The 14,104-nt window shown below is 40.6% G+C and overlaps 1 protein-coding gene across 4 annotated transcripts in view; it reads left to right on the top strand.

The window, feature by feature from the left end:
* Window positions 1–4,499: 4,499 nt before the first annotated feature.
* LOC105271464 (SAM and SH3 domain-containing protein 1) overlaps window positions 4,500–14,104 on the top strand; it is a 136,363-nt gene continuing 126,758 nt past the window's right edge. For all 4 annotated transcript variants that reach the window (XR_892652.1, XM_011313053.1, XM_011313040.1 and 1 more), the window contains exon 1: window positions 4,500–6,533. Coding sequence is in view for 3 of the 4 variants with exons in the window: in XM_011313053.1 (XP_011311355.1) it covers window positions 6,036–6,533 (498 nt within the window). In the remaining variant the exon portion in view is untranslated. The remainder of the gene's footprint in view (window positions 6,534–14,104) is intronic.

Genomic DNA, 14,104 nt, shown 5'->3' with positions numbered 1-14,104 from the left:
CATTAGCCTACGTGCACCGAGGGACATTAATACCTGAACCGTTCTCTCTGCTGTTGTCCAAAAGGTCGCATACCATTGAAATGTTAAAGAACAAGAGTCAGAGACTCGTTTTACGTTCGTACCAGACCCACGCACTATTTACGATGCCATTCCCTTTCCCCGGAGCCATCGGATACTCATCTACACGGTTTCCTACTCGTCTCAGATGACTCTCCCTGTAATATTCTGTCCTTCGGCCATTAATTCGGTGAACTTTTATGTTTTTTCCTCCGGCATTAATGAGACTCCTCGCATCCTACGGGTATTCTCGGAGGAATACTTGACTTTTGTCACAGAACCGAAACAAAAACCCTCAATTCCATACGAACGTTTTTTAAAACTCGAAGTATAATTTAAATTCTTCTCTGTAACATTTGTTACAACTGAATATACAAATAGGAATGGATCGTGGTCGATGCCCAAATGCTGTCTCCATGACGAAAAATATATCAATAAATATTTCTGCATTTACAATTCACCGGGGTAATTGGTGTCTGGCAACCGGTGAATAAATTGCGGAGCAGAATTACTCATTAGTGGAGCGAAATTTATTCGTTTATTCTGTGTTTTCTGTTTGTACACATAGAGCGTTCTCCGTAATATCCAAAATGTGGGAAGTGGGTCGAAGTTATGAATATGGATTATGTCATCAATTGAGACTGAATCCATCGCGAGGGAACGCCGGAGATGTGGCGTTAATGAAACGTGCGGTTGCGTGTCAATGGAGTTTGCATTCGCACGATGAGAAAATTTTGATAAAAATTATCCGAAAAAAAGACATTGAACATTACGGAACGCAATCCTCAAGTCATTCTATGAAATGTTCTTCGTGGTAGATTGTGCAAACTATTCCACAATTTTTGATGGATTTTTTCCGTTTTCCTTGAATGTGTGAAGAACCAGAGAGAAAAGGCAAAAAATCTTATCAGCTGTATTCTCCGATGCTCGTGACTGAATTTCCATGAATCGTTTACTCGGGTAGATGAATTTGTGTGGATGATTTAGAGAGTCATATTTCATACGGTGCGATGAAAGTGAAGAACCGAAATCGATTTTTCCCAGCGAAATTGATATTTCGTACTTATTGAGAATGATTATTTCTCAAGATTCTCCGGCTCTGCTCCTCTCCTTTCCTCGGTCCAGTCGCTGTTGATCCGATCCACGTAATTGAATTTTCTTCCAAAATACCCCCAGGTATATCAACTCGCACGGACCTTGGCGAGAGGCCCTCCGCCGAGTTAAATTTTTATTAAAATTGTTTCGTTTTCATCCCCCACCACCGCGCCATCCGCCAATCACAAATTTTTGGTTTGTATACCCCCACCACCGAGTTTTCCGCCAATCACAAATTTGTGCAGTTGATCCCTCACCACCGAGTTTTCCGCCAATCACAAATTTGCGCATTTGATCCCCCACCACCGAGTTTTCCGCCAATCACGAATTCCTGCATCTCAACTGTTGTCTACAAATGAGACTGCAGTACTGGACAAATTTCAGTCTTCGGCAAACTTCGGACATCGACACATTAATTGCGATGGGGGAGAATAGCTTCGTGGTTTCAACAAAACTAAGATTTCTCCTGGACGATTTTACAACCCAGTTCCTGAACAATCGAAGAGATGGCGGTGTCTATAAAAGGGATTTCCAAAACGACTTCTTCAATCGAATACAAAGACGTGTTCATGTGAAAAACACGAGGCGATTCTTTTTTATGGTCATCCTGATGGAAATGAAGATATTTGATAATGAGCAACTCGAAAAAATGCTGAAGGCCATTTTTTGGGAGAAATTTCGTCAGGTAGAGGTAGGCCTATCGAGATTTTATCTTACAACGACTTGTCCTCATGATAAACGCGCCATTAACACGACTGTTAATCTGATTGATCACCTGTTTCCACTTGACTCCGGAGTTACATCTTCAATGGAGTTGAGAGATGCAATTCTCGAGAATTTATTTTAGTGTTTTGTACATTGTTGGAATTATTTCTGGAATTTCGGGACGGCCGACCTTGAATTTTTAACGACAAATTGACAAGGATCTTATCTATCTTTTGTTCCTGAAAAGAATCAGGCAACGCCGTGAATATTTAATGACTTCCCCATTATTCGGTTCGACGAGAAATTATTTAGAAAAATTCTCACGTTAAAATAAAATATCGCGTGTAGAAATTCGTAATCACCGTCCTAAAAATGATTTTCAACTCGCTACGGAAATCTCTTTTAATTGACTGTTAGAATGTTTTGAAAGATAATATGAAAACATTTACGAATGAATCTACAAGAGATTTCAGTGGCATTTAATCCCAAAACAACTCTGACAGACCGTCCCGGAAGGTTTGTTTACCCAGTCTAGAGTCGAGATATTCTATCAGCGGAAGGTGAGCCAAAAAGACGTGAAACTTTGTGAAAAAAGAAAAACCCAAAGGTTACCGAAGCCGCACGCTGAAAACTTTTCTTTTCCCTTGGGGATTTTAACGACATTTCTGTGACAGAAACCCTCCCCCACCCTCCGAGAATTGATTCCCATTCGAGCTCGAACGAATGTGGGAAAGATCTTTAGGAAACGAAAATGAATGTTTGTGTTTCCTGAAACGTATACCCTTATTAACTTCACTACAAGAAAATATTTCCCGATGTAGAAAGAGATTCCTAAACTTCAGATAATTTCACTCCCATAAGTAATAATTTAGTTCAAGAATTTCATCACAATGAAAATGATCCACTCTAGAGAAAAAGGAGAAAGAATTAATTTTTCCTCCGATAAAAAATTATTCTCCCCAAATTGTTCCTTCACTCCTATTCATTTTCGGGTAAATTCTGTCGAGTACATCCATCTCTCAAGTTAAACGTAGTTTATTTAACGAGATCCATTGTATGTTGGCACGACGAGAGTGCAGTAGACCCCGGGAAGAGGAGGATGACAGTTTGTAAATGAAAGGTGTCACATACGGTTGCATACAAGGATAGAAGCAAACTGTACGTGACCCATGAGAGTAATAATCCGTAACACGGGGCCTCGGTGTACCAGTCAAATGGCCCGCACCCACTTACACCCCGGAGTTCCCGCGGAGTTGTACCTCCAGTATTATATATCGAGAACATTGAAATTGTCCCGAAGTGGACTAACGACTGCCACCATATGGCCAAAAACCATTGACGGTTCTCGTTGGCTTCTCTATTCTTCGGCTTTCTCCCCTATAGTTAGAACCCTACCGCTGTCTAACCGGTGATTTATATACCACCTGATTGGCTACTTTTGAATTGAGTCGATCGATGCTACTAATTGATTCACTGAGCGATCTTTTATTTTTATCATTATTATAAAAATATTCCGATCAGTTTGGAATTAAAAAAAAAATTAATCAATGATTCGTCGAATCTACACAGCCGGGATTTGTACTCGAAATTTAACGCAATTGTAAGAGTACTGTCAGTAAACTGACAAATAATCCTATTGTTTTCAGACATTTCTACGACTTGAGCAATGGATCAACTTCTGAGAGTTTTAGAAGCATCACCGTCGGCCTTTGTCATCAGCACACAACCTGGTGCTATTCTCGCCCATGGGGGCTCACTACTTTTTCCTAACGTGCCTCCTCTCCCGCGACAACCACCTCCGGTGCAACGATAAAGCATGACCTCTGGGTGAAAGAGCATGGACCAAGTCCAGCATACAAAGTGACTCTGGTTCGTGTGCACGGCTACCTCTTGGGTGTCTCCAGAGAACTATTTTTTTTCTCCTAACATTCTCCTCGTTGACTAAACGCTCTATATTCTACGGTTCTTACTCCGGGAGAATTTAACATTTCTATTAACAACATTCTTCATCCCCTCGGTATTCCGTAAAAGCATTTCGGCAAGCTGAAAATTTGATGATTCTGAAATTTCGGATAAAAAAATTTGCCATTCTCAATGATAAATTCAATTTTCGGTTTATCTATATTTTTCGGATTGAAATGATAATGCAAATTATCCAACATATTCATTCATAACATCTCCAAAAATTTCCATTATATTCATATTTCTTAATTGCTCAAAACAAATCAAACCTCCCATAATCACCAACACAATACTACCAATTTTCCAAACCATCCCCGAAAGTTAAAATGCTCAAAAAATCCGCCAGGGGATATCATTAATTTATTCCCCAAACGCTTGAGAATTGTCTCTAAAACTCCCGGTAAAGCTGTTGCTCATAAATTATCTCCCGCCTAAAACCTCGTGAATAGCACCGAAGAAACGTAAATCTCTGTAACCATAAACCAATCCCTCAAAAATCCGTCTATACCCTGACCTGTCCCCCGCCAAACACTTGCCACCACTGACTAGACATCGAGAGTGACAAACAAGTGTCTTACTCCATAATACAGTGGTTGAACCCGAAAATTGCAGCCGGTGAAAAAAAGAGCGCGGAGAGGGGGAGCGCGCGCCGATTGGCTGCTGGAGGTGGAGTGGGGACGTGCAGTCGTTCGTTCGCGCAGTGCCGAGTGCGTTGTGTTAGTCGAGCCGTGGGCCGCGTCGCGGTAACATAGTGTTGCACTGACAGTCCATCGTTCGTGTCAGATAACTCGTGTGCATTACACAGTAAACAATCACCCAATAAACTAACCAAATACTCCGTCATCTCCACTACAAGACGCGGTCAAATTTCCCTCAAAAAATTTATTGATTAATCCATCCATTTGCAGTGTGAAAATATCAATTCTTAATGTTCTTTAACGGACTTATGACTCTCGGACTTTGTGACAGTGATTTGAAACGCTCGGATTAAGTAGTGAAGTACTGTTTAACGAAGTGACTCAGTGTAAATCAGTGGAAAAAAAAGTTTTCGCAAAAATATTCAACCGCGCACGCGTTGTCCCGCGTCCGCGTGGTACACCAGAGTGTAACGTACGCGCGGGTTTGTGAGAATTTCAGGGTCGAGTGGCTCGCGGGCCGGCGACGAGGTTGGATTCCTCGGTAAAAGTACTTGACTAAAAAATAGTTAACGATAAAAGTGACGAGAGGAATGAAACATTAAAAGCCGGGGTAAATTAAAAATCACGTAAAAAAGGATCAATTGGGGGGTTCGGGTGAATCTTTCGATTGTGACTCGATGAGATAAAAATCTGGTTTACCGGCGACTGCTTTCCTCTCGAAAGAGGTATACAAGGGAGTGAGAGGGAAGAACCTGAGACGGGGAAAAGAATAAAGAGGGCAGAGCGGTGCATAACCCGCCCGCGCGTTTCGTGAAAAAAAAAAGTTTAAAAAAAAGGCACGTGAGAGGAGGTAGAACTCTGTCCAGGACTTGAAGAGGGAGATAGTGTGTTGAAGTGAGACGAGGGGAGCAACGAGGCCTCCAAGGTCGCCTGGATCCGTACAAGAGCTCTCGGTGATTTCTTTTTTTCCTTTTTTTTCACCGTTTTTCTCGGTGTATCCTTCCCTCTTTCCTTTTCAATCTGCTTGCCCTCCCCCGCTGGCATCGAAAGGAAAGAGAATCCGGGGCTTTGGGACAACTGTCTTCCGCCCATCGAATCTTCCAACGTGAAATCCATTGGGTAGATTTTTCACTGTTAATAGTCTCCATTTTTCACGGAATTTCTAATTCTGCCGGGTTAACGTGGCAATTTTGTGATAATTGTGATCGTAGTGATGGTTTTCACCATTGTGTCGTGTGTTTAATGTGTACAAGTGATATTCGAAGGGATATAAAAGTCGAAGGATTTCGTAAAAACGTCTACCCTCGGGGGATATTTTATTTGTGCCCCCCTTTCCTTAGTCCGCACTGAAATCTTCCCCGAGATCGAGGAGAAAGATATCGTTATCGGGAGTGTAACTGGCTAAAAGGGAGAAAGAGCAAATAGAGGAATAAGTGAGTAAAAATTTTCTCGGGAGATCAATATTTGAGGCACTTAATAGAGATATTTGAGATGACGCGTCTCGTGGATTTTGGACTCGGTGATCAGTGAGTTAGTGATTTTGACTGGATATTTGAATTGAAATTCGATTGAACAAAGATGACAATTGCTAGTAATATCGTTGTCGAGTGGCTTCGATCGCTCCACCTCGGCCAATACTCGGAATCATTCATCGATAATGGATACGATGATTTGGAGATATGCAAGCAAATTGGGGACCCTGATTTGGATGCTATCGGTGTGTTCAATCAGAATCATCGGGCCCGATTACTCCAGTCTGTCAAGACCCTCAGGGAGGAAGGGGCTGCCAGTGTTTACTTTACCCTCGAGGAGACAAATGACTGTTTGTGTGATAATGTTAGTTCAAAATCATCGAGAACATCGTCGGAGAGGCCACCGAGTGATAAGGAGGCGCAGAGAGCATCACCAACAGCTAGCTCCTCCAGTGGAGGTCAGGAATTGACCAAATTTGCTGATGAGTACGAGGAGGGGAAAGCTGAACTCGTCAGAATACCCAGGATGCAGCTCAAAATGCTGCTGCAGGAGAAACTTCGACATGATGGCATCCGGCTCGCCTGTCAACCGTATACAACACCGGTGAGTTTTCATTATATTTGACATTAATCTTTCACCTGTAGGTCAATGTTTTGAGGGTTTATTGCTCATAATTCGCCTCTTCTCCAACCTCTGAGGAAATCTATTCTGGAATAAATTGCGAGATTCCACGGGGAATCAAAACCCATCTCCCCCGCATGTCACTCTGTTAGTCCTCCAATCAAGCTATTTAGGGTTTTCGTCGAAGGGTTAATTCCAAGATCAGATCGGTCTTTAAATGAGATTTTTGGGTGAAATACGAAGAGTCTTCAACGTTTTTCCTTATGTTCTGATAAATTGATTGCGTCGTGAAAGAAAATGGGTTGTTTCGTAGAATTCTCGTCATTTTTTTGAACGAACAATACCCAAATGGTTCTCGCTTTATCACAAACTCTCTTAATTGGAAGGATCCACGAAACTCTAATAATCGCGAAGCGAAAGGCATTGTTGAAGAAGAAAAACCATTGAAACGAGATATTAATGACTAGTCAGGCAATGTGACTCACGATAGCCATTGAGATTACCTGGAATCATCGAGGGCCCATGATGTACCCTCCCTGTGTCCCTGGAATATAATCTCCATTATGTAGATAATGAAACATTGGCTACCACTAGTGCGTATTCCTCCGGTACACGCGGGTAGATTCTCCAAGAAATTAAGATAATGCGGAATGCTGGTAGACACGCCCACACCAGACGAGATAAACGGCTGATTCATTATTTCGTTACGTACCGGGAAGCTTTGTGTTAGTGCCCTTCAGATAAAGAGCATGCGATGCAGTACGTTATCGTTTCCGGGTTTTCTTCAATTTTTTTCGGAACTCCCTTGCACTCCCGGAAAATTACTGAAATTTATTGCAATTCCGCGCAGAGAAAACGTTTCTTCGTGATGGAAAATCCATCTTCATATTAAATATGATATTTTTCTAACATCGATAAACTTGTTTTCTCTTTCGTAGAATTTTCGTGAAAAAATCCAAATTAGTATTCCGTTTTATAAAATTGATTTTCAATTATCAATGATTTTTTTGATAAATTGTAAACGCTGAGCTACTTGAAGTTGAATTGAAATTCCTCGTATTAAAAATTCAGATCCGACTGATATAAAATAAAAAAAAAAATTTGAGGTATGGGGATGAATTTTTATGTTCCGAAATTGGAGACTGAAAATGTGATGAATGTTTTCATGTGAGGAGGTTGCACTTGGTGGAATTTCCTCGAGTCTCAAATGAAATTCCTCGCCAACATATAAGTTGGGATCGAACAGGTGGATAGACGTGTAGAAATTACATTTAAGCTCTAAACTTATTTACGCGCGTGTCAGAGTCTGATGACATCAGCTATCAAGGGTATGGAGGGATATATTTATGGACCTCTGAGCGGGTTACAGAACTGACATGTACACATACTCCGGTTTTTTTTTGTTCGCACTGGATTAAGCATGGAGTCAGCAGTGTACGTGGAATATCGAGTTTTTGTGTTTATTTGTGATATTGGATATGTGCCAGTCCAGTCGACTAGTCGACATTTTTAATAACTTCAGTTAATGCATTAGAATTCCATTTAATTTTACATTTTCCTAATTGCATCGTGATAAAATTCATTCCCTCACTTCAAATATAAAACGACATTCCTTCAACAATCTAATATTGATACGCAATTGATCTGAATTTTGGTACCGAGGAATAATTCAACTTTTTAATTATTCTAGACAATTCTATCTCGACAGACAATTACTGGGAGAGTACCTAATATTTCCCAAGTTATCATAAAATTCAACATTAAGCAATTTTAAATATTTAATGCTAACACAATTTACCTCCACTAAATCCCAATAACTCCGCGTATCCGGTGGAAGTACTCGGTAACTTCTCCAGTAAATTCATTCAACCGGATATCAAATGAATCAGTGTCAGTTGTAAATCAGGAAACACCTACGGTTTTTGTGAGCTGGACGATCATTTCCTTTTTTTTTCTCCCCTCAGTACACCGCTATGGGAAATAAGAAAAATGAATTTGTAGTCGTTAGCGGAGGAATCCACGAATAATATATGTCTGTTTTGTTGAAATACGCATCGGTGGATGGCGTGTGCATATATATGGTATATGGGCACGCGAGTCTACACGAAAGAGGGTAAACTCGAAGAAATGAGAGATGGAGAGAGAGAAAGTGAATGAGAATATGAGAAAAGTAAAGTGGTTCTTCAGTTAACGGGGATGAGGGAAAGAGGGGAGAGGAAAAAAAACTAATGATGAGAAATCCTGTTTTCTCTATTGCGAATCACGGTGGTCCAGTCAATCAGGTCTTTGATTATTTTTATCGCGTGCGTGGGTGAACACTTGGGTACAACTTGAACGCACGTCGTTACCTCAGCTTCCAATCGGCAGATGTCTTTACATTTTTATTCCCATTTTTACTCACATTTATTTACCTCGTGATTCTTGTTCTCATGTCCTGTTGCCAGTTGTAGATTGAATTTATTAGAAGAGAATAATTCTCTTTTTTGACATTCCGGTTATCGGACCGATGGGGATTGATTGATGGCTCGATGCTCCCTGATTTATGGTCAACATCGCGGGAGTTCCGCGCATTTCATTTATTGAATTTTACTCCCTTTCGTTTGGCTAAATCCTCAGGGAGTGGATTATATTATTCAATTATTTCTAACGCAGTGTAATTGACAGACTTGAAATAATTCTCGGTCATTTTCATCTTGATTTAATTCTTCGAGTTGATATGTGAGTCATAAATTGTTATCTTCGAGAAGAAATGTCTCAATTCGAAATTTTCTTAATTGAAACTCAGAATTAGATATGAAATAACTTGAACCTTCTAATTTAAATCGATTTCGTCCGCTTGAATCCCACCGTTTTTTTGGAGGTAATCGATGATTGAAAATCGCGACAACATGTTCCGCTGATTCCATTCCCATGTTTTTATTCAACTCCATGGAATACACCAGCCGGTGAAGTTTATAGTGTCGAAGCCCAGAAGAAGAACTCGACGGATACACACACGGTGCACGTCAATATTTTCGTACGACCCGTCCACTCTCGAGTGTGTACATACATTTTCAACGGCTGTGCGTCCTCTGTCTAGGCAATATATGAACAGAGCGTAATAGCAAAACAGGTAGAAAAGGGAGGAGAAGGGGAAAAAAACATATTCACGTGCAATGTCGAAATAAAATGGTAGAAGTCGGATAAATAAATAAAAATGAAAATCCCATGGTATGGCGCGGGGTAGTTTCGGCGTTATTAAAGTGTCGTACAACGTCCACGGGGCGAAAACTTGGTATTTATTGGTTCAATTTCGTACGGTTGGAGGTTGTAGGTGGATATAACATTGGAACTGAAACGTATACACTAGGGTGAGGAGGTCTGATTTGTTCGGTGCCTCCCAGAACACTCGTATCGTGCCAATCAACATTCTCAGTGTAGGATTCGAAGTACGTGGCCAATTACAACCATCACGTTTATTTGATATAATCTAACTGGCTATACCCTTGATCCCTTCATATCGACAGGACTTAATTGCACGGGGAGAGAGAAATCATTTATTTTCCGGGGAAAATATCGAGACTCTGTTGAGACAAAAATGAAAATTTTTGACCCAAAAGAAGGGCTGATATAATTGAAAATGGCAAAATAACGTGATAGTATATATCGACGTGAATCAAGCGACGACGAATGGACAAAAATGGCGACACGAGTCTGCGGTTTATCCCCCAGTTGATGATTTTTTTTTTCCTTCTCAGTTGGATCATATCCTTGGGTTACAACTATAGGCAGCGTCGGGTAATAGCGTTTAAATATTTGAGTGAATGTTCAATCGATATCCCGCGGCCGCCTGTCTCGCATTCCCTTTTTCCTTTTCCCCCTCGTGTCTTTTTCTCCAAACTCTTCTCTCCTTTATCACCCTTCTTTCTCCATTGTCTGCGTGGTGTATGCCTGTGTGCAAGCTTTTCCATGAAATATCAAACACCAGTGCGAAATGAGATTGTCTTACTTCGGGTGAAACTCAAATTACTGGGGTAGAGTTATGGAAGTGCATGAAAAAATTGTGAACTTCACGCAGGTGTTTTCGCTCACAATTGTTGGGGAAGTGTAAAAACATTTCTCATTTATTATCTTCACTGAATAGCTAGGTTTTGATAGATAAGAATTAACCAATTATTTTTTCTCGCTATTAAGCAAAATGTACGTATGGGCAAAACAGGTCGTTCTTGATATTCCTAAATCATTAGCTCTTCCAGTATAATTGTAATACAATTATAAATCATCCTTAAGATCTACTGAATCATGGGCGTAAAGTAGGAAAGACTGTCGGATGGAAAATAAAAATCAGATGGATTTCATTGGACACGCGACTTGAAAAACGATTTACAATCCCGATACCTGGCTTCAGCCTTCGTTAAATACACTGACTCACTTTAATCGTCAAGTGGAAACCCGTGCTTCCCCTTCTGGTTTTCCCGTGCCCACGAGTCTTTTCCATTAATAATTTCGAGCACTCGTAGCTGTAGAGATAAGAATTTTTCAGTCAAAGGGAAGAGACAGAAGGAACGGGATTGAATGTCGTCCCTCAGCATATCTCCTAACCTAGTTTATCCTTTGGACTCAGTGATTGTTCGCTCATTTCTTAGATTTTCCCATATTGCGTCGTCCTAGGTGCTACCTCTCTGTCGACGATGATTTTTCGATTCGATAAGTGTTTCATCTGTCACGAAGATCATTAGTCAATGTGTAAAGCCTTATCGATCCTCAAGGCGTTGAGAGGAATTTAAAATTCCTCTTTCACTTTCTCCCATGTTCAGACAGAGTTGTCGCTTCTGTTTTTTTTTTCTTGGAACGATTCTTTCATGCCAATGGGCGCGTAGAAAAATTGTGTCTAACTGTCCGGGGATTTCTCTTAGAAAGACGAAAAATTTTCTGCGCGGGTGAATCTTAAATCAAGTCAACAACAAAACAAAACAATAAGTAAGATTGAGGGATATATTTTTTTATGAATAAAAGAAGAATATTGCGGTTGGCCAATTTCCGTCTTTTCCTGGATCCCCTCGTGGGTCAAGCGATGCGATAAAATTCCTTCCTACCGTTGAAAAAACTTTTCTGTATGTGTATCGCCGGGAGGAGAGCAATATGAAATGTGGATTCGCTGGTGCGCAAAGAGCTCTCGTGATCTTCCGGGGAGTTAAGGGGGAAACTAGAGCGGTCTCTCGATTAAGGGAGAATAAAAAAAAAATGAACGGATGGACTAGTGTAGCATACGTTCCGGTGGACATACCAAGATCCATACACAGTCCATGGAATGGAGTGGGAATTTTCCTCTCAGAATTGATCGGGACAAAATCCAATGCCATAAATACTATAATCGTATCTTTTTAACTGGAAATAACCAAGAGGTTTAATTTCATTCGGCAGATAAATTACGCGAATTGATCGAAGTTAATTAATTTTCAATAATAAATTTTGCCAATGTGATTTGTACTTTATCGAAAAAATTGCTAACCATTGGATAAGAAAGACGATAATTAGAGCATCAGCACGAACGTAATTAGAACAGCTGCAGTAATGCGTTAATTGTTGGAATTCCTTGAAAACACCTAAACGTGAAGTTTCGTGAAAATATTCGTAGATGAACCAACACAGGGTTCTAGATCTTTTCAATTAGCCAGATCTGCGCAGACATGAATCACCTAAAATTAGGGGAGTTCACTGCCAACCGTATACCACTTTGCTGCCCCCTTTACCCCTAAATCTCTTGGCACACCCCCTCTCTATTACCTCACTGAATTCAAAACTTCCTTCGAGTCGGTTCGAGTTTCACAAGCCATCTTTCCATGTAGTTCTCGCCCTGAATTCTACCAATTCTGTGCCCCCGTGATTCTGCTCCTGAGAGGTATAACGTGTATGTACAATGGATAGGTGCTGTAGAAATGTGAGAGAGGAACAACGGTAGAACTGAGACGGTATTTTCAAGTGGAGCACAAATTGGCGGTACTGCTTTACGCGAATTGCAGTTTATTGCTCAACCCATTCACTCACGTGCTTCACGTGAGGGAGGTTTTGACTTTATTTATGGGCCCTTAATGCGCCTCTGCACTTGCCTTTTGGTAATTCTGTTTTCCCAACTGTTTCGGGTGAACGGATATGACTAATTATTTTTTTTTTTTTTTGGTGCAAGCGAACAAACTTATTTTAGCCGAATTCATTCAGTTGACGGGCGTAATTCCCAATAGGGAATCGCTTTTTCCGGTCGTTTTTGCATAATTGTTAACGGGTAAATGGATATTTAACAACGAGAATACATTTTTTTTCCGCTCTGTCTGGATCGCGGTTACACTGAATTATAAAGAACGATTTCTCGAAATAACTGGGCGGTCGTATCGATCAATAGATATCTTATCAGACCATATTCTGTCGAGGTCGCAAGTGTTTGACATAAATCGAGATGTAGGGAATAAATATAATCTCCGACTGACTATTTTTTTCATGGCAGAATTATTGACTTCATATATATTAGCCTCGTGGCTCGACCTGACTTCTGCCCAAAAAAAAAATTAACTTTTCTCAAAAATTAAATTTATTCAATTGAGTTCGGGATAATTTCCGAACAAATAAAAAAAAATCATTATTAGAGCGAAGTCACATAAAAATCTCGGAAACAAGGGAACCCTCAAGGAATAAACCAGAAAACTATTGAAATAGCGCCCAGGGATGATGGTGCAAGTGACTAATGGAGGAGGGTGAATCGTTGGATTTTGTCCCTGCATGTGAGAATCCGTTATATACCTGTCTACATGAGGTCTTGCATGCTACGGTATACAATGGGGTGTACTCGAGGCACGCACGCGATGCACGCACCCCCATTCAGTGTTCTCATGGTGGTAGTGTTATGGATAAGAGGTAGAGAGCGAGGGCTTCACTATGTACTTCATGAGTCTGTTATATACTCTACATATCACTGTACAGTATATACAGTACGACTGGCATTGGGGGTCGTGCTCTGTCCAGCTGTGCACCACGCAATCCTATGGGTTTAAGGGTGCATTACCACTGACTGGGGTAATAAACGTGTTTAATTGCGCTGCTAATGATTGAGAATGCTTTTTAGAAAATTCATTTGAGTGCAAGTTGAAGTTTCAAATAAGGGTGATTGAAAGGTTAACGGCAGGATTATTTGTTTTTATTTCTTTTCGAGTCCGGTGAGTGGTTTATGCAGTCATTGAGTGGTACTTCATACAAGGTCGATGCAAAATGAAATATTAACGAAGAGAAGTCATTCGAAATCTGGTTGATTCTCCATCAGTCATTTTTTCCGGTTGTTATTGAGAATTCTCACACAGTGGGCTGTGCATTTTCTTCCAGACTGACAATAATAGGAAACCATTCGTCAGACAAGTACATGGGGCTGATGTATCTCTTCATATTAATTATTACCCACTGGGTTTATTAACCTCGTACCACCCGCGTTACGACTTCTAGCATTCGCTAATTACACCTCTAATGACGTGCAAATCAACTTTCCACCGCACATTACTCGTCGCGGTATCCTCGGAAGTATCATTACA

Source organism: Fopius arisanus, unplaced genomic scaffold (assembly GCF_000806365.1).
Source record: "Fopius arisanus strain USDA-PBARC FA_bdor unplaced genomic scaffold, ASM80636v1 scaffold00004, whole genome shotgun sequence".
Lineage (NCBI taxonomy): Eukaryota > Metazoa > Arthropoda > Insecta > Hymenoptera > Braconidae > Fopius > Fopius arisanus.
Note: the sequence above shows the minus strand (reverse complement) of the source record. Positions and strands in the feature narration are given on the sequence as shown.